This window comes from Leptodactylus fuscus, chromosome 4 (assembly GCF_031893055.1).
Source record: "Leptodactylus fuscus isolate aLepFus1 chromosome 4, aLepFus1.hap2, whole genome shotgun sequence".
NCBI classification, from domain to species: domain Eukaryota; kingdom Metazoa; phylum Chordata; class Amphibia; order Anura; family Leptodactylidae; genus Leptodactylus; species Leptodactylus fuscus.
Window position 1 is genome coordinate 120816713 of NC_134268.1, and position 20397 is coordinate 120837109.

The 20397-nt window shown below is 41.2% G+C and overlaps 1 protein-coding gene across 2 annotated transcripts in view; it reads left to right on the plus strand.

Moving 5' to 3' along the window:
• GABBR2 (gamma-aminobutyric acid type B receptor subunit 2) overlaps positions 1 to 20397 on the plus strand; it is a 639056-nt gene that overhangs the window by 278077 nt on the left and 340582 nt on the right. For both annotated transcript variants that reach the window (XM_075270993.1, XM_075270994.1), the window contains exon 3: positions 1368 to 1538. In XM_075270993.1, coding sequence (XP_075127094.1) covers positions 1368 to 1538 — 171 coding nt within the window. The remainder of the gene's footprint in view (positions 1 to 1367; positions 1539 to 20397) is intronic.

Here is a 20397-nt window from a genome sequence, read left to right on the forward strand (position 1 = left end):
TTTTGCCGCTTATATAAATTTGGATAAAATGTGATTAAAGCAATAGACAAAGCAATAGACATTCCCCAAAATTGCAGAAATAAAGAGTTTATGTGATACTTCTGAGCTCTTTGCTTGGAGAGATGAAATCATAGGCATATGCACAGTATCTAAAAGTACCCACGGCTGTGTAGGCACACACATGGGCACAAAGTGGGCTCCAGGTAACTTTGGACCAACCTATCATGGGTATTTTTTTCCCCATTAGTCAGTGACTTGTAGGAGACAAGAGAGCCTATCTCAATGTCCGTGTCTGCCATCAGAATACACCAGTGGCATGACAAGACATTCTATACCTGGCATTACCTGGAGTCAAATGTGCCAATCACTCTTGTTGTCTGTAAATGGTCATCCACTTTCTAGCTTTGGGTACCAAAAGAGTGGATTTTGAGACATATCTTGCGTTCCTATAAGCTCTCTTCACATCCTATATTTCTCCACATACCTCCTGGAGGACTCTGAGGCTTGATGCAATAGAGTCAGCAATAATGGAAAAGTTCTGTTTCATCTGTAAAAATTGTCCCCTTCTTTTTGTGCTCAGTATTTTGCGTGGGGGCATTCTATATTGGTTCCCTACAAACCCGATTATGTCTGATATATTTGTCGATTAGAAAACCTGGTACAGCTCTGTATGTATTTTCTTTTTTGCCCTGCTATCCTAGACATGTCAGATTTATTTGAGCAAGAGGAAATCTGTTACATTTCCATTCTCTTTCACATGTTTATGAGTGTTCTTTTTATTATTTTTATAAGTTGTATTATATTCTGTAAACGAGAGTTTCTGTATAGTCACTGAGTAGATGGCTCTACAAAGGCTATATACTGTTTATTATATATTATATAATTATATACTGTATTATTTTCAGTTATGCACATTCAGAGAACTACTTCTGCTATCAATTAATATTATCATTGGGACTTGGGACTTACCGTTGTATGAAACTGGTCAGAGAGGACATGTTGACAGCAGGTGTCCTCCATTTCCATATGAACTTCATGCCCCTCCGCCTATTGAACTCTGTGGTCACATGCCCCATGACACAGATTTGTGGCACTATGTTGCTGCTAGGTGGAGCCTCTTTGATTAATGGAACAGGCCCCACATCCATTAGCATTGATGGGGATTGTACAGTATTTAACTATGGTGTTTCTGTGTGGTGTGCACTGTTGTCATCAATTGTAAGCAGCAAAAACACCAAAAGTAGGCCCAGACAAAATAAGACAACAATTTGTATGAAAAATATATATATTAATTTTTTATTTTTTTATTTTTTTTATTTTAGTTATTAATTAACAATTACTAACATTATTTTTCTCTTTCCTTTCAGCTGTCTTTTGCTGCAACAACTCCAGTTTTAGCTGACAAAAAAAAATATCCTTACTTTTTCCGGACTGTTCCTTCAGATAATGCAGTCAATCCAGCCATAGTAAAATTCCTCAAATACTTCAAGTGGCAAAGAGTCGGAACATTAACGCAAGACATACAGCGATTTTCAGAGGTAAGTGAAAGCATTGTTTGTCTTTACAACCATAAAAAGTTATATTTTGTCCAAATATTAGGTATAGATGAATTATAGATAAATGGTCTCCGCAATGTTGAAAAATTCATATATGATGCATCTGTCATATTGACCATGTGCGTATATACCGTACATCCTGGATTTGCTGGCATTCTTGTAGTAAGTAGATCACTTCACATATTCTGTCTTTAGTGCTAATGGACAGAATCAACTCATGTTGACTTAACCACAGCTTGTGAAACATTTATCTCTGTAATCTCAGTGAAGTAAATGTGGTTTCTAATGTACTCAATAGGCTTGGTGAACAACCTTGTTACATTGACTATATAACCGCAACCATCTAAATTCTCCTTCAGTATTACTTCTCTAACCTATATGAAAGGTATTGTTCTTGGTATAGAAAACTCTGTACTATAACATATCATGTAGAAAAAAAAAAATAAGATTTGGTTAGAAATGCAGGAAATCAATGAGAAGGTCAATGGAATTTTATTACTAATGATTTACTCCTAATATAGTAACCCTATGTCATAAAGCGTTTTTACCTCTTACTATTTATGGATTCATTGAGCTCTTCATGAAGTACAGTAATATCAATCTTCCTAAGTTAGCCAAGTGTAAGTAAACTCTTATTGTCTTTACTCCTTATGCCAGTAGTTTCAGGTTACAATGCAGTCTATGGAGAGAGGGAGGGAGGAGATGGGGAGAGATAGAGATATGAGGTCATCTTCAACATTAAATGAGTCATTCCTGTCAGGAGAAGGCTGCATAGTAATACCCACTGTCACACTATGGTGCAGATGTCTCTCTGGTTTGAGGACCTTTCCTCTTGACTTCCTCATAGATGTCTACTGTACAGATACAAGCACTTTTCTTATATAATGTATATAATAGAATTTATCCACTTAATCATTGTATAATTAATAAATGAAACTAATCTTACAGTTAAAAACCCCCATAACATGTTACTAGTTTGTGTAGATTATCCTATACTTCTCTCAGGCCTATAAAGTCTTAGGCCCCTTTGCAGATGACCATGGTGTCGGTTGCACACCGACACATTGTTTTCTATTTTCACGGTCCTGTGTGCGGGCCAACAGTATGGGCTGCATCAGATAGGACAGGTCCTGTCCTATCCTTTTAAAGGGGCTCTATCACTGGATTTTTCTATTTTAGATAAACATATGCCTGAATAGCCTTTAAAGAGGCTATTCAAGTCCTGCTAATCGTTTGTTAAAAGACCCCTCCCCCTGCAGGGACTGCAGTTCCCTGTGTCTATCATACATCTCCATGTGCACAGTAGATCTATGCTATGATAGAAAAAGGGATCTGCAGCCCCTGCTCTGCATAATCATTGCTTAGAGGGACCTTATAGTGACGTCATCACAGGGACAAGCCAATCACAGAGCAGTAGTGACATCATCACAAGTCCTGTACCACTAGCAGGGAAGAGACAGTTGTGAGGCTGTGAATCGAAAGCAGGAGGAGGGACTTACATACAAGAACCACAGAGAAGGGCGTGAACAGAGTATGACGTGAGGGGTGCACGGGAATGCCCACAGTGCACGGAGGGCTCATTTACATATACGTTTAAAAGGTAACTCATTAAAACAGGGGGTCTTTTAACAAACGATTAGCAGGACCTGAATAGCCTTTTTAAAGAGATATGAGCCTTTTTAAAGGATATTCAGGCATATGTTTATGTAAAATAGCAAAAATCCAGCGATAGAGCCCCTTTAATGAAAGGAGACGCGGAAGCACAGCCCGTGCACAGGCAGCCCGTGTCCCACGTGTGCAGCCCATGCTTTTCATTGAAGACAGGCCGGTTGCAGCATGGTCGTCTGCATCCGGCCTTAGGCCAACAATATGAACATAGGGTAAGTAGAATCCAGAAACATGCTCTATTCTAGTTAAAATAACGTTGAGATGGGAGTGCAAGACCAATGTGACGGAAGTCACACCTGCCATATACACAGTGTGCAGGGGAACATGTACAGGTGACAGTGAGCAAAGAAAGGAGAAGGATTTCTTATTCTTCAGTTCCTGTTACTTTACATGACGACAAAGGAAGGGGCTTCATGAACTTTTATTCACTATATCACACCTCTTCCTTATCAATCATAAACCATACTTGTTCTCTCATTGTCACGTGGCTTTTCTTTCTGGAGTGATTAGATGAACACTTAATGTAATGACTGCTTTGTGTTTGTTGCCTCTACAGCCTAGACATTTAACTCCTTAGATGCTGTAATCAATGATGACAGCAGCACATGAGTGGTTTAGATTTCCTGTTTTCTGCATACACTCACATACTGATGAACAAAGCTATAATGTACATGTAGATGGGAGATAAGACACAGAATCCACCAGTTACAATAGGTAATTTCATATCATAGAGGGGTCATAGAGCATGCCCATAAAATGCTTCCATAAAAATCAATAGAATCTGCTCCAAATCATTATGGTCTATGGTTAAGAGGTGCCTCTTAATAAATTAGGAACATCTTACTCAAGAGTGCACAGGATCAAGACTGGCATATAAAAAAATGAATGTATAGTAAATTCCCCCAATGTCTAAATGAGGGCAGTAGAACTACAGACTCCTCTATCAATGGTTCATATCTATTTAGGAATGTATTTGGAATCTCAATAGAGGAAAGTCCTGCTACTACAACAGATAACTAATTTAGAAATTTTAATATACTATAATACTTGGATTGATCCCAAGTTTGCTATTCTTTAACCACAAGTGTCCAATGTAACTATGAGAAAAACTGTGCAGGAAATTCACACCTGGAGACCCATTAACCCAATATGCGTAGCCCATTGGGACAAATACACATGTTAATGATGCCTTTAAAAATTTTCAAGAAGAGACATCCAAAGTGTCCATTAAAAAATAAGGCAATAACAGTATATAGAAACGGAAGGAAATTCACACCTGGGGGCTCTTTACCCGTTATTCCTACTCCTTTGTGATAAATACACATATTATAGATCCCTGTAAAAGAAGGTATAAGTGAGATTCCCACTTGTGTGATATCAAGTACCTTTCCAAGTCTAGCTAGCTAGGAACTTTTGATTAAGCTCCTTGTATGATGTGTTGCCGCATTTCAGATAGAAAAGGGATTTGTGAAGCTTAGGAGAAGCTAAGCTTTCTTCATCTACATTTGTTATAGTATGAATACAATAACACTAGACAAAAAAAAAAAAAAACAATAACCTTCTAGTGTTCCATGCACATATGAACTGCATAAAAATGCCTGAGTGTGCAAACCATCTGCCATGACTAGTTCTCATTAGGACTCTCTTATGATCAACATCTGGTGGGATTAGAGACTCCTCTGAATGACAAAGGGATTTACTTTTCGATGCTTACATGTAGCTTTAGCTACAGAAAAAGCAACAGAAATATGAATACAAATATAGTTCTGCATTGTTCAGACCTTGCTAATGTTTGGAAACAACTAAGGGTCAAAGGAGTTCTCAGAATATATCTTGGTAAATAGCATAACCCAAATATATTATATCTTGCTAAGTAGAATAACCCTACACTGCAAAATTGTGATAAAAGGATTTTTTTGTAATGGCTAATTACCTTTTTATGAGACTGCTCAAATTCTCCCAACTTTTTCTCATTTTCTGTGATTTATATGAAGAATTTATTTTGAAGATAATATGGGACATCCTTACTTGGGCTGTAAATCTGTACTAGCGCTGCAGTGTAATGTTTGCTATTAATATAACATACTTACTATTAGTCAATAGAATTACCATATAATTGTAAAAAAGAATAAAAGGGATTTCTTCAATGCAGATTGAAACAAATATAGAGATATACACATGTACATAGTACCATTATATTCATCATAATTAAGCCTCTATAAAATATGCTTTTTATTATATTTATGTTTTTATATATATATGGTGGAAAATGGAGCTTTATTTGGTGCTGAATTTTATATATATGGTGGGGAATTTGGTGTGGAATTTTCTGCACTGAAAAAAATGCCTCCCATTGATTTCAATGGGTTCTGCTAGCTTTTTTTTCCCACTAGCGGAATTTTCCGCTAAGGGCACCCAATGAAGTCAATGGGAGGCCTTTTTTTCAGTGCGGAAAATTCCACACCAAATTCCTCACCATTTTCCACACCAAATTCCCCACCATATATATAAAATTCAGCACCAAATAAAGAGCCATTTTCCTCCATGTGAATGGACCCTTAGAACTCTATGGGGAGGCGTTTCTTACATGTGGATTCTGACACGGATTCAGCGCCAAAATCCTCACCAAAAAACTCAATGTGAATGGACCATATATTGGTTGAAATAGGATCTGTATCTTCTAATGTGATGGATTGGCATGTAGCACTGTGTTGGTTTTTGTTTTTCATGTGTTTTATACTTTATATTGTGTGTCGCTTTTTCTGATTTTTTCTACTACTTATCATGTCTAAGTTTGTGTGTGGACTTTGTACTAGAGGGGTTAATGAAGACCAGCTGAATATGGTTTTGTTTTTGACCCTATATATCCAGTCTAGACATTCATTGATGTTATGGCTATGAGTAAGGGACCATAATATCTCGGTCCTGAAACGCGTCAGCTGTTCAACTATGCTCGTGTTCTTCCAATGGTGATATAATCTCCATGTTTTATGTATATTTTTAGTAAAGGTTAAGTTTTATACCTATGGTCTGCTGGAAAAAAAATCTTTTTGGATACATTGATAATGGGAACCCCTCTGGTTTCAGTGGGCTCAGAGGATTTCTGTATCTGTTGGGTTGGTAACTTGGACTGTAAAATCCTGCAAAAGTAGGCCCAGTGAATTTTCAGAATGAAACCTGTGAAACCAATGGGTCTCAATGATGTTATTTTGTTTATGTGACACGTGTGTTGATAGGATATGCTTTTGAGATGGGCATACATGAAATGTGGCGGGGTATCTGGAATACATGTAACTCTGGATCAGTGGATTTATTAGAATATTAGAACAGGAGAAGATGTAGCATGGCAGTATGTTGTGTGTAAAATGGCAGTTTTAGACTAAGGATGCAGTCACATGTAGGAAAATTGTTAAATATAGTCTCACACCTCTTGACTGATGAGACAAGAGGTGCACTTTGGTGACACCAAGAAGCAGCTGGAGTCCAATCCAATTCGTAGTTGAAACAGCAAGAAATGTTTAATGCAAAAAATAGGTTACAGTCCAAAAGTTAAACAAGGTTAAATTAACATAGAGTATGCATGACAAATGTCAAATGTTAAAATGAAGAGAGTGAAAGCAGGTATGAAGGTGGAGTTAGTGCTCTCCCCTTATGCTACCAATGTCTGCTTTATCCTCATCCAAGCTATTTCCTCATATGGAAAAGTCTTGTTTGACCATAGCCCTAACTTAGGCTTTAATGATGTGTTGTGCTGATAATGAGACTTTTTTTTTTTTACCTCTACTCAACATTGCACTAGCCCCTACATCTGTCAAGAGTGACATGCCACACACAAATGCAACACCATGACCTTCTCCATTCATACACTTTAAGTTTAACAAATTTTTAGCAAATTATGAGATTTATCAAAAATGGTGATGAATTTGGTGTGAAATTTCAACGTAGGTGGGGAGGGGATTGTGAGAGATGGGGGATCTGAGTGAGCAGAAATGCTTCATGGTAGTTGTAGGCTAACACAGTAGGAAGCTACCCATGAAAACAAATGCAGAGGATAACAAGAGCTCCCAGAGAAAGCCAGAAATCACTCAAAATACCGTTAAAGACAATTGAGTACACTTATTAACCCATTAATAGCAGACCTTTTTTAAAAATATTTTTTTTGCCCGGAAAACCCCTTTAAGTTAAAAGTTTAAATATAATCCTGAAGGTTGGAATGTTCCTTTATTGACTTTAATAGCTATCTAAACCAAGTGAAATTTTACTATGGATCAAACCATAGGAAGATTCTGAATAGATGAGCTGTTTATATCCATCATTGTCTCATCATTTAACAGATTTCGGCAGTGTAAATTCTACATGCTGTAATCTTAACTGCTGACTGCTCATTTACTATATACATTGTATATTCGGAATGTATATGGAAATGGGTAATTAACTCTGCAAGAATTTACTGGAACTAGAGTACGGATAACATCATCTCTGCAGGTATTACTAGACTGTATTCCTCCTGTAACTGGAACAAATCAGCCATAGTTACAGAAATCAGCAAAAGAAAAAAATGTAATTTTGAAATGCACACCAAAGGTATTTTATGTGTGAAAAAAGACCACAACTTCCATACTCTCATCATAGGTCCCAAAATTCTGTGCTGACCACACCTGTAGTGCTTTGCACAGTCAAAGACTATAAGAACATATTAAAAGCACAGTAAATTCACACAGCTCTTGGACACCCTCAAGCAGCGCCGCACCTCCCATGAGGCGACCTGAAGCGACCGCTTCAGGCGGCGCTATGCCAGGGCCCGAGGGAGGGCGGCATTTTTGCTTACCTAAGCCAGTCCAGGACAAGCTGTCCTGGACTGGCTTAGCACTGAGCGGTGGATTGGGGAGGCCACTGGAGCAGCGCTGCTCCAGCAGCCTCCCCTCACGCTCAGGCAGACAGCAGGTCCTCTCCATGCCTGCTCTCTGCCTGCAAATGGCGCTAAGCCCTGCCCCCTTCACTCTGCAACGCCCCCTTCGCTCTGTCACGCCTCCTCCGCCCCCTCCTCACGTGGGGGGGGGCGGCTTTCTGTAGTTCGCCTCGGGCGGCGAAAGGGGTAGGTTCACCCCTGCCCTCAAGATAGAGTTTTTGGTTGTACTTAAAAATACAACAGCTTGAGAAGTCAGTGTAACGTAGGGCTCATTTCAATGGCTGCATTAATGTCTGTGTTGTCATACCCAATGCATAGGTACGACCCCAATTCCAAAAGCTTTGAGATGCTCTGTCAAATGTAAAGAAAACATAGAACACATACAAAAAGTTAAAAGTTAGACATTTTTCCATTTCATTTGAAAAAAATAACTAATTTTGAAATTGATGGAAGCCACAGATCTCCAAAAATTTGGGACAGCGGCAGAGGTGAAACTTGAAGCTCCTGGGCCCCAAAACAGAATCTGTAATGGGGTCCCTTTGTAGCTTGTGGCATTAAGAATTGTGTTGTATTTTATGTGATGGAAGGACCTTTGGGGCTCCTTCTGAGCTCAAACCCCGGAGTGACTGCTAATTTTGAAACCTCTATATCTATGCCCCCCCCCTCAACAGCATTAAAGGATGTAAAACTAAGTGATACTAATGAAAACAGTTGGACGATCCATTAAAGAATCAGATTTTCTCAGAAGTAAAGATGATTAGAATTAAAGAGAATTTTCTGAAAAAGAAAAGGACTAGTTTTCTTTTTCATAAATTTCTCTTTATTTTGAGTTGCAGAAACGATATAATACATAATCTACATTTGAGACGAGATTTGATCAGAGTTACCATCCCGGGTCAATTTTGGTATTTTGGTATTTTTGTAATTCCAGAAGGGAGAATAAAAACATTACTTTCAGAAATCTGTTTTAATCTGCTGGATATTTAACTGTTCATTGCAAAACTGGGTATACACAAAGGGTCATGACATTTACTTAAGCAAAGTGAATAACATTCATTATTAGAGATGAGCGAACACTAAAATGTTCGAGGTTCGAAATTCGATTCGAACAGCCGCTCACTGTTCGAGTGTTCGAATGGGTTTCGAACCCCATTATAGTCTATGGGGAACATAAACTCGTTAAGGGGGAAACCCAAATTCGTGTCTGGAGGGTCACCAAGTCCACTATGACACCCCAGGAAATGATACCAACACCCTGGAATGACACTGGGACAGCAGGGGAAGCATGTCTGGGGGCATAAAAGTCACTTTATTTCATGGAAATCCCTGTCAGTTTGCGATTTTCGCAAGCTAACTTTTCCCCATAGAAATGCATTGGCCAGTGCTGATTGGCCAGAGTACGGAACTCGACCAATCAGCGCTGGCTCTGCTGGAGGAGGCGGAGTCTAAGATAGCTCCACACCAGTCTCCATTCAGGTCCGACCTTAGACTCCGCCTCCTCCGGCAGAGCCAGCGCTGATTGGCCGAAGGCTGGCCAATGCATTCCTATGCGAATGCAGACTTAGCAGTGCTGAGTCAGTTTTGCTCAACTACACATCTGATGCACACTCGGCACTGCTACATCAGATGTAGCAATCTGATGTAGCAGAGCCGAGGGTGCACTAGAACCCCTGTGCAAACTCAGTTCACGCTAATAGAATGCATTGGCCAGCGCTGATTGGCCAATGCATTCTATTAGCCCGATGAAGTAGAGCTGAATGTGTGTGCTAAGCACACACATTCAGCACTGCTTCATCAAGCCAATACAATGCATTAGCCAGTGCTGATTGGCCAGAGTACGGAATTCGGCCAATCAGCGCTGGCCAATGCATTCTATTAGCCCGATGAAGTAGAGCTGAATGTGTGTGCTAAGCACACACATTCAGCACTGCTTCATCAAGCCAATACAATGCATTAGCCAGTGCTGATTGGCCAGAGTACGGAATTCGGCCAATCAGCGCTGGCCAATGCATTCTATTAGCCCGATGAAGTAGAGCTGAATGTGTGTGCTAAGCACACACATTCAGCACTGCTTCATCAAGCCAATACAATGCATTAGCCAGTGCTGATTGGCCAGAGTACGGAATTCGGCCAATCAGCGCTGGCTCTGCTGGAGGAGGCGGAGTCTAAGGTCGGACCTGAATGGAGACTGGTGTGGAGCGATCTTAGACTCCGCCTCCTCCAGCAGAGCCAGCGCTGATTGGCCGAATTCCGTACTCTGGCCAATCAGCACTGGCTAATGCATTGTATTGGCGTGATGAAGCAGTGCTGAATGTGTGTGCTTAGCACACACATTCAGCTCTACTTCATCGGGCTAATAGAATGCATTGGCCAGCGCTGATTGGCCGAATTCCGTACTCTGGCCAATCAGTGCTGGCCAATGCATTCTATTAGCTTGATGAAGCAGAGTGTGCACAAGGGTTCAAGCGCACCCTCGGCTCTGATGTAGCAGAGCTGAGGGTGCACAAGGGTTCAAGTGCACCCTCGGCTCTCCTACATCAGAGCCGAGGGTGCGCTTGAACCCTTGTGCAGCCTCGGCTCTGCTACATCAGAGCCGAGGGTGCGCTTGAACCCTTGTGCACACTCTGCTTCATCAAGCTAATAGAATGCATTGGCCAGCACTGATTGGCCAGAGTACGGAATTCGGCCAATCAGCGCTGGCCAATGCATCCCTATGGGAAAAAGTTTATCTCACAAAAATCACAATTACACACCCGATAGAGCCCCAAAAAGTTATTTTTAATAACATTCCCCCCTAAATAAAGGTTATCCCTAGCTATCCCTGCCTGTACAGCTATCCCTGTCTCATAGTCACAAAGTTCACATTCTCATATGACCCGGATTTGAAATCCACTATTCGTCTAAAATGGAGGTCACCTGATTTCGGCAGCCAATGACTTTTTCCAATTTTTTTCAATGCCCCCAGTGTCGTAGTTCCTGTCCCACCTCCCCTGCGCTGTTATTGGTGCAAAAAAGGCGCCAGGGAAGGTGGGAGGGGAATCGAATTTTGGCGCACTTTACCACGTGGTGTTCGATTCGATTCGAACATGGCGAACACCCTGATATCCGATCGAACATGTGTTCGATAGAACACTGTTCGCTCATCTCTATTCATTATCTTTTGACAATGGCATCTTCCAAAGCAGAGGTGGACACAGATAACTGAGGGCCTGTGTCCAAGAACAGTTATGCGTCCTTTGTTTTCTGATATCTCAGAATCTCCTTTACGTTTCTTTAACAATCTGTCACTCATGAAGTGGTTCAACAGATTAGGCATTTACCCACAATCTAATAGACTATAGAAAGCTGCTCTTAAGGGGAACAGAATCCTTGACCTACTGGGTCTCTATGCACCTGCACATGCTGCACAGGTTTCACCAATAGTATGTCCACCCCTATGCCCGAGGTAAGGGTTATATAAAGCAGCAAGTAAACAGTTAAGTCTTGAAGTTGACTTGTTTGAAATGGGAATAATTAACAAATTTAAAGATCTGAACAACTTTGACAAGGGATGGAGCTATTAGAAGGTGTATGCTGAACCCTGTCCATTACTGAAAATGTCTGTAATGGGCATGTGACCATTAGATCTGCACCATGGAGCAAGTTCACTATGGATAAATAATAAAAGATATTCTGGTTTTATAACTCATGCTGGAGATGGTACTAGAATGCACTATGGGGAGGGGGGAGCTGGTGGAGGCAGTGTCAAGCTCTTGATATTCACGAGGATGTTACTTTGAGACATCATACTTGCTTAAAAACATGCAGAAAACGTACACCTTTGCATGGCAATGGCATTGCCAGTAGTCTCTTTCGAGTGAACAATGCACTCTACCATTTTGCAAAAGTTGTTTAGGAGTGGTATGAGGAACATGACAAAGAGTTGAAAACATTCACTTCAACTTCTTCCAAATCAAGAATCTGTGGAATATGCTGGAAACACAAGTGCTATCCATGAGACAACTTCAGATCTGCTTACCAATACTGTATGATATTTTCTGAGGTGTTATAGAGACCATGCCATCAAGGGTGAATACTGTTTGAGCAATGCAATGGGGCCTACACCTCAAAACTTACAGGGCTTAAATGGGTTGTCACATTAAAGACAGTTATTCCCTATCCCCTATCTTGTGGATAAGGGATAAGTATCACAACGCTGGGTGTGTGTGACCAGCAGCCCCACAGCAATGAATGGAGCGCAGACCATACAAGTAACACAGATCAGTTGAAGAAAGACATATGTCCATCAAGTTGAAGGGGATGGAAAAGGGCTTGACTGAAGGAAATTTGTATTTCATACATATCCATAAGTATCAATGCTATTTTTGCTGTAAAAAAAAAAAAAGCATCTAAGCCGTTTTGAAGCAGTCAGCTAACCAGCTCCTGGGGTAGGCTATTCCACAGATTCACAGTCCTTACAGTGAAGAAGCCTTGTTTCTACTAGACCTGAAACTTTTTATTCTCCAGACTGAGGACATGTTCTTTTATCTTTTGAGGGGATTTTACATGGAATGCCTTTTCCCCATATTTCTTGTATGGGTCATTTACATATTTATACAGGTTTATCATATTTCCCCTTAAAAGCTTCTTCTTAAGAATAAACAAATCATCTCCTTTAATCGCTCTTCCTAACTGAGATCCTCCATGCCTCTTATCAATTTTGTGGCCCTCCGTTGAATTTTTTCCAACTCTAGGACATCCTTTCTATGAAATAGTGTCCAGAACTGAATTGTATATTCCAGATGGGGAAGCTCCAATATTTTATAAAGTGGTAATATTACATCCCTGTACTGTAGGATCACATCCCTTTTAATATATAGCAATATCCCACTGGCCTCAGGTACAGCTGATTGATATGGCATGCTATTATTCACTCTAAGGTCTACAAGTACTTGCAGGTCATTCTCCACCAGTGACCTTTATTCCCCTAGGACATATGCTGCATGCAGATGCACAACTTTACATTTATCCATTAAATTACACCAATAAAAATATTTAAAAAAAAAATAAAAGATTCAAATAACCCCCCTTTCCCTACAATACATATAATGGTTTTTTTAAAAAAAACACTGTGAAACACATACACATTAGTTTGCCCGGTCTACAAAATTCTAAAAATATTTTTCCCCTAAGGTGAACGCTGTAGCAGAAAAAAAAAAAATAAAACTGCCGAACCATCGTTTTTTTGCTGTTTCCCCTCTGATAAAAATTGAACAAAAACTGATCAAAGCAATAGACATTCCCAAAAGGTATACCGTATATACTCGAGTATAAGCCGAGTTTTTCAGCACGGTTTTTGTGCTGAAAAATTCCGCCTCGGCTTATACTCGGGTCATTACGGTAATTCAGCAATATCATAGTTACAGACCCAGCATCCGGACCCGGCATACAGACACCGGGATGGGTGCCGGGCTGCAGCATAGCCACGCTCATAGCAGGAGCGTAGCGATGCTGCTCATTTCAAACGGAAGAAGTATGTACGGTACTTCTGCTAACAGGCCCGGAATACAGACCCCGCCCAACCCCCCCACCCCCCGCTCTATCACACGCCGGGTGACCTGGCCACGTAAGCTCAGGCCCGCATCCGGCGTATATCTGTGTTCCGGGCCTGCTAGCAGAAATGACCGTAAGTACTTCTGCAGTTTGAAATTAACAGCATCGCTATGCTCCTGCTATGAGCGTGGCGATGCTGCAGCCCGGCACACGCCCTGGTGTCTGTATGCCGGTTCTGGATGCCGGGTCTGTAACTATAATGGGGCCGCTCTGCTTCAGAGCGGTCACCATACCAATCGGCACCTCCGCTGTAACTTTTACAGCAATAATGTCGGAGCTCCCTGCAATCATGCCTGCAATCAGAGATTGCAGGCATGAGCTAGAACATCTCCGCTGTAAGTGTTACACCGGAGATGCTCTATGATGTCCCAGTACGAGGGGTCCGGGCAGGTGCCGCCATGCTGCTGGAGGGAGCGGACGCGACCGCTCTCTCAAGGGCGATCCTTTAGATAGGAACTGCGGCCGGCCACCGGCAGAAGCGCTTCTGCCGGAGATTCCCCTCAGCGCTCCTGCGTGGCCGGCTGCAGTTCTTCTTCAGGTCTGGCCGGCTGGGGATTCCCCTCAGAGCTCTTGCTGGGGATTCCCCTCAGAGCTCCTGTAAAGGCTCATCGGCCGGCAGTGCCTCTCTTTTGCAGGATGCTCTATGCAGCCTGCAAAAGAAATGACAATTTTTGCAATGTATTGCAATGCATTAGCATTGCAATACATTGTATTAGTGATCAGACCCCCTGGGGTTCAAGACCCCCTAGGGGGTCTAATAAATGCAAAAAAAAATGTTTAAAAAAAGTAAAATAAATAAAAATAAAGTATTAGTAAAGCATTAGTAAATAAAAAGTATTAAAAATTCAAATCCTCCCCCTTTCCTTAGAACACATATAAAACTAATACTGTTAATACTGTGAAACACATACACGTTAGTTATCCCTGTGTCCAAAAACGCCCGCTCTACATAACTATAAATATATTTTTCCTGTACGGTAAATGCCATAGCGGGAAAAAAAAGTTGTCTACCTGCCCCTGCCCCAAGTTTTTCCCCCCCACTTAGAATTCAGCCTGACTACATCCAGGCTAAATATAGGGTATCTATACTGCTCATATTCCGTCGGGAAGGGGTTAATAGGAGCACTGCAGATACGCTATATTAAGCCAGGCTGAATTCCAAGTGTGGGAAAAAAAAAACAGTCCTCAAGCTCAGGGAAGGGGCAGACAGACAACCAAAACACCCCCTCCCCTTCCTCAGCGTCTACTGCACCCAAAAACTTCATACATTTGAATTTTTGAAATTTTCCAGTAGCTGCTGCATTTCCCCCCTAGGCTTATACTTGAGTCAATAAGTTTTCCCAGTTTTTTGTGGTAAAATTAGGGGGGTCGGCTTATATTTGGGTCGGCTTATACTCAAGTATATACGGTAACTAAAATTTACACCTGGCCCTGCAAATAAAGATGCCCTATGCTTCCCTGTACATGAAAATATAAAAAAAAATAAGGAAGTCAAAATATGTTGACTGAAAATATTTTTTTTTTTTGCAAAGTGTTAGAATTTTTTTAAGGCTTTAAAATGTAAATAAAATGATTTAACTTTGTTATCCTCAGAATTCCACATTAATTACAACACACATCTATTCTTGGTGATATTATTCACTTTAGTGACATTCTTCTGTTGTCTCCAGCACTCCTATTGAAGTGAATGGGAGCACTGACCTCCTCCAGTCTCATCCACTCAGCCTGTCTGAAAACCTCTTTAATAGAGATGAGTGAATACTAAAATGTTGGGGGTTCGAAATCCGATTCGAAAAGCCACACACTGTTCGACTGTTCGAACAGGTTTTGAACCCCATTATAGTCTATGGGGGGAAATGCTCATTTCAGGGGTACACAACATTCGATCAAATTCTACTTACCAAGTCCATGAGTGAGGGTCGGGCTGGATTCTTCTCCCTGCGCAGCGTCCCCGCGTCCTCTTCTGGCCTTGAATTCACTCTGCTAGGCATTGGGCCTGGGCAGAGCCGACTGCGCATGCCCGCACTACAAGCGGACATGCGCAGTCGGCTCTGCCCAGGCCCGATGTCTGGCAGAGTGAATGCAGAGCCAGAAGAGGACGTGGGAGCTCTGCATAGGGAGAAGACTTCTTAAGGTAAGAGAAGAACCAGCGTTGATTGGCAATGTATAGCATTCTGCCAATCAACGCTGGTTCTGCATCGAATCTTAACTTCGAACAGCTAGTAGTACTCGATCGAGTACGAGTATTTCGAATACCGTAGTATTTGATCGAACACCTACTCGATCGAGTACTACTCGCTCATCTCTACTCTTTAACTGATCTCCAGTTTTGGAAACCAATAAAATCTCATGAAACCAATTCAACACAAGATGTAGACCTTAAGATTATAGGCTCGACTTGATGAACCAATTTACCAACTATTTAACTACTATGAGACAGTGACAGGCAAAATATTTGAGAATTACTACCTTTCCCCAATATTCCACTCATACTAGATCCTATCTGAGTAAAGTTAAGTGAGACATAAGTACCTTTAGCAAACGTTAGTTGTACTGAAGGTAGTCCAGCTTCTGGATTTTAGTAGAATGGTAGACAGGTAGGTACTAGAGATGGGCAAACATGTTTATTCCAAGCTGGTTCCACCTGCATATCTCCAAGTGCTTATTTTTCAAATTCTTCTTGAACTAACAAAAATGGCTACCTTAACATTCATTGCACAATGAAAATACAGAAGACATCCATGTCTGTGAGTCACTGTGGCATTACCTTACATCACCGGACAGCCTGTCATTCCCAATAGTTAGTGGTAGGTGGACACCTTACAGTGCAGATGTCACATGCACTATACAAAGCATTTCAGTGATGGCGGAGGTAGAGAATTGATTGTTATTTATCACTGAATACATAGCACTGACTGCAGCAAAACTTGCAATGGGGCAAAAGAAACATAAGAGTAGGAAAAGTAGAACAAAGTTTAGTCAGATTTAATGAATTATAGACAGTTATAGAAATCATTGGTAGGAGTGATATAAAATAACTGTACTGTGTGAGACAGACTGCTGCAGAAATACAGGCAATGGACTCTTTCATTATCAATAATCTAATTTTGTCTAATTTACAATAGAGCAGTTTTATCTGCGACTGTTTTACATTGTTTGTACTGATAAAATCAGTACTGTTAGTGAAAAATCTTTTCTTAAGGTTTTTTTGGGCAAGTGTTTAAGTTTTTTTTTTTCCTTAAACACATACAAACTGCTGTTCTAACAGCAAAGCACTGAGTGAAGTTTCTGTTTAAGGGAGTTTTCCTGGCACACACAACAAAGTGACACAGCCTTGTAATTGAAAAAGTCTCTGTCAAGGTTTGTTTTGTTTTCTTTTGCTGCCATTGTAATGTAAAAGAAATAAAATAAAATAAATGAGCTGGCTGATTCTAGTCTAATACCAGGATACCCTTTCAGCACTTTGATTCTTTGTTATGATGGTACTGGCAGTAGCCACATGGTTGCTGTCCTAAGAATGAAGATGACGTTTTTGATTACTTAAACTACTTATCTCAATCACAGGAGGATATTGCATCCAAAAGTGATGTGATCTTGAGTCAGGCTTCTGTGTGTTCCTCCTTCTCAACTATGTCTCCTTCATCTTCTTCACTGACACAGATCCCATTCCCTAGTAGTGATGTGGCACCTGCTGAGAAAGCTATTTTTCTTAGTCAGAGCAGTCTTTCCCCTCTTTTTGATGAGTTGGATGAGAGCAATCAGCTTTGTTTTCAAGTAGTGGCATAGGGTGTGTTACTACTACTGGTATTCTTTCTGGTTGGGGAACTAGGGAAATCTGGAGGGGGAGATTTATGAGTATATACAGGAATCCCATGGCCATGATGTGTGGGGAAGACAATGATATTGCCAAAGATGATAATTCTGCTTCATCTCACCATGTATCTGAGAATGTGGGCCTTTTCCTGGTCATTCGGGAGAAAGGTGCATGCCACCATTGACGTGTAAAGCAGTAATTTCGGACAAGGACAATACATGACTTTCATGGCCCACTGAATCAATGTTTTGATTAGCAGCAGCCACTTTCCAGAACCACAACAGGGGCAGAGGCTAGTTCCAACCCGTTTGTGTTATGACCCAGTTTCAAGGCCATGCAGGGCCTATTTGCCTCCTCTGGATCTTGCTCTTTGGACCCTTTCTCAACTCTGCTATAGCAGGGCAAGGCATTATTTCCAATCCTCCTACACGTTTCATGGGTGTAAGATGGAGTGCTGCCATGTGGTTTTACAGTTAATGAGCATGGATCATAGTAACCACACAGCAGAGAAGCTGCTATGCTGTATCCTGCAACCAGTAGTGCAACCAACTATAAATGTTCAATGTTGCCAGTGACAATGGCACTAATATTTTGCTCTGCACTGCAGTTGGGTCAAATAACACATTGTCCCTGTATGGCACATGTGCAGACTCTTGTAGTTTGCCACTTTAATAACATGTATAGTGGCTTAAAAGAGGTGCACCTCATGGCCAGAAAATAGTCTGCTCATTTCAACCATTTTTATGTCACAAAAAAAACACCCTGCTAGATTTGCAGTGATAATGGACTGCATTTGCACCTCTGTGGAACTCCACCTAAACCATGCTGGAGCATCTGTGTGAGCAACAGAAGTTGGTGAATGATTACTGCATTCAGAAGATCACAGGGAAAATGTGTTATTTCAAGATCCATCACTGGAGGTTTATAAGGGAATTGTGTTGGCTTCACAAGCCCTTTGAAGAGGCCATCAAATTTATCAGCAAGGACAACTTCAGCATCGGCGATGTGATCCCTTTATTATATATCTTACAGGAAACACACTCATGTAACGAGAGACGGAAGATGAAGAACAGCTTCTACCTCTTAGTCAATGTCATCACCCCAGGAACTGGAGGATAATGAAGAAGTGGGTCAGGGTCATTATGGTGGAAGAACTGGAACTCCTAATGGAATGGAAGAGGATGCAGAGGGGGCCCTTGTTATGTCACAGGTACAGCCAGGGGAGGAGGCTGACCCTTATTTCTTTCAAGATGATGATGATGATAATGACAACAACTCTGTAGAAGAAGAAAAACCATGGAAGGCCATAGTCCATGCTTACATGTGCAAGCATGACAGGCTGCATGTTCTAATGCTTGCACAGTGGCAGGTATTTTATAAGCATCAAGCAAAGGGATGAGTTCTACATGCAGTGCTCTTAGTCCCACACTATAAAGACAAAATGGGGAAATTCTCCTCTGCCTCACAAAAGGAAGACTAATTGGAATATTATCAGGATAAGATGTATACTCAGCTTTCTGAAGTTTTTAAGGAGACCATTGCAAGGGCCAGTGATAGTCCTATGTGTGCTCAAGTGGCCTCTGACCGCTCCCAATCCACCACTAGTGATATAGCTAAAAGTAGCAGGAGTAAAAGCAGCAGAATCAGCAGTCAGTACAGTATGTGGAACATAATTAACTCTTTACTAATATGGCGGATACCAGTGTCTTTAAAGATGGCAGCTGCTTAAGAGCCGGGTGGTCCCTATAGCCACCGGGCATCTGCTCTTTTATACAGCACCCAGCACTAATCCCCAAGATTGGTGTCCGCACTGACCGTGGGTATTAACCCCTCTGGCGCCTTGGTAAAAGCTCACCAAAGCAAGCTCTGGGGCATGCATCCCATTGTCATGTCCAGCTGGGAGCCTTGTAAAGACTCCCAGGCTATTCTTACATTATGTTCTTTTTCAGGGTACATACAAATTGCCAGTTTTGTTTATGACCCCCAGGGGGGTCTAATAAATGCAAAAAAATTTGAGTATACTCGAGTATAAGCCAACTTTTTCAGCACATTTTTCATGCTGAAAAAGCCCCCCTCAGCTAATACTCGAGTCAGGGTCCACGGAGCACAGAAAACTGGACCTGCATAAATTAAATGAAGGGGGAGGTCCTTTAGTGCTACTGCGCTGTGATTGGCTTTTCATTAGGTCACGTGACTGTGATGTTATCAAAGGCCCTGTAGCTACTAGAATGTAACATCTGCAGATAAGTCAGTGGCCAGGATTTATTGTGTCTTATAGAAGATGTCTGTCGTATGGAGGAGAGGAAGCTACAATAAAGTGAAAGTAAAACACAGGTACCTGCTGTGCCTATTACTATGCCTATTAATGTCAGGCATTTGGGGTTATTAATTTAGTTTCAGTAACTCCATGTGCCTCACATTAATAACAGTAACATAATGTCCCTCATATTAACCCCTGTGTGCCCCATATAAGGGTTACTAATATGTGACACACATGGGGGTACTACCTAGGGATTAGGGATTATTAGGGATACCTAATCATTACCACCATATGTCTCACATATCAGTAACTCTTATGTGAGGCACACAGGGGGTTAATGTGAGGGTCATGTTGGGGTTAACTGCTATCACTATGAGGCACTTGGAGTTACTAAGCTATAATGCACATGACCAGACTTTTTATCTGCAATGATGAACCCCTCCCCCCCCCCCAAGGCTTATACTCAAGTCAATAAATTTTCCCAGTTTCTGTGGTAAAGTTAGGGGCTTATACTTGGCTTATATTTGGATTGGCTTATACTCGAGTATATACGGTAAATAAAAAAAAATAATTAAATATTAAAAGTTCAAATCACTCC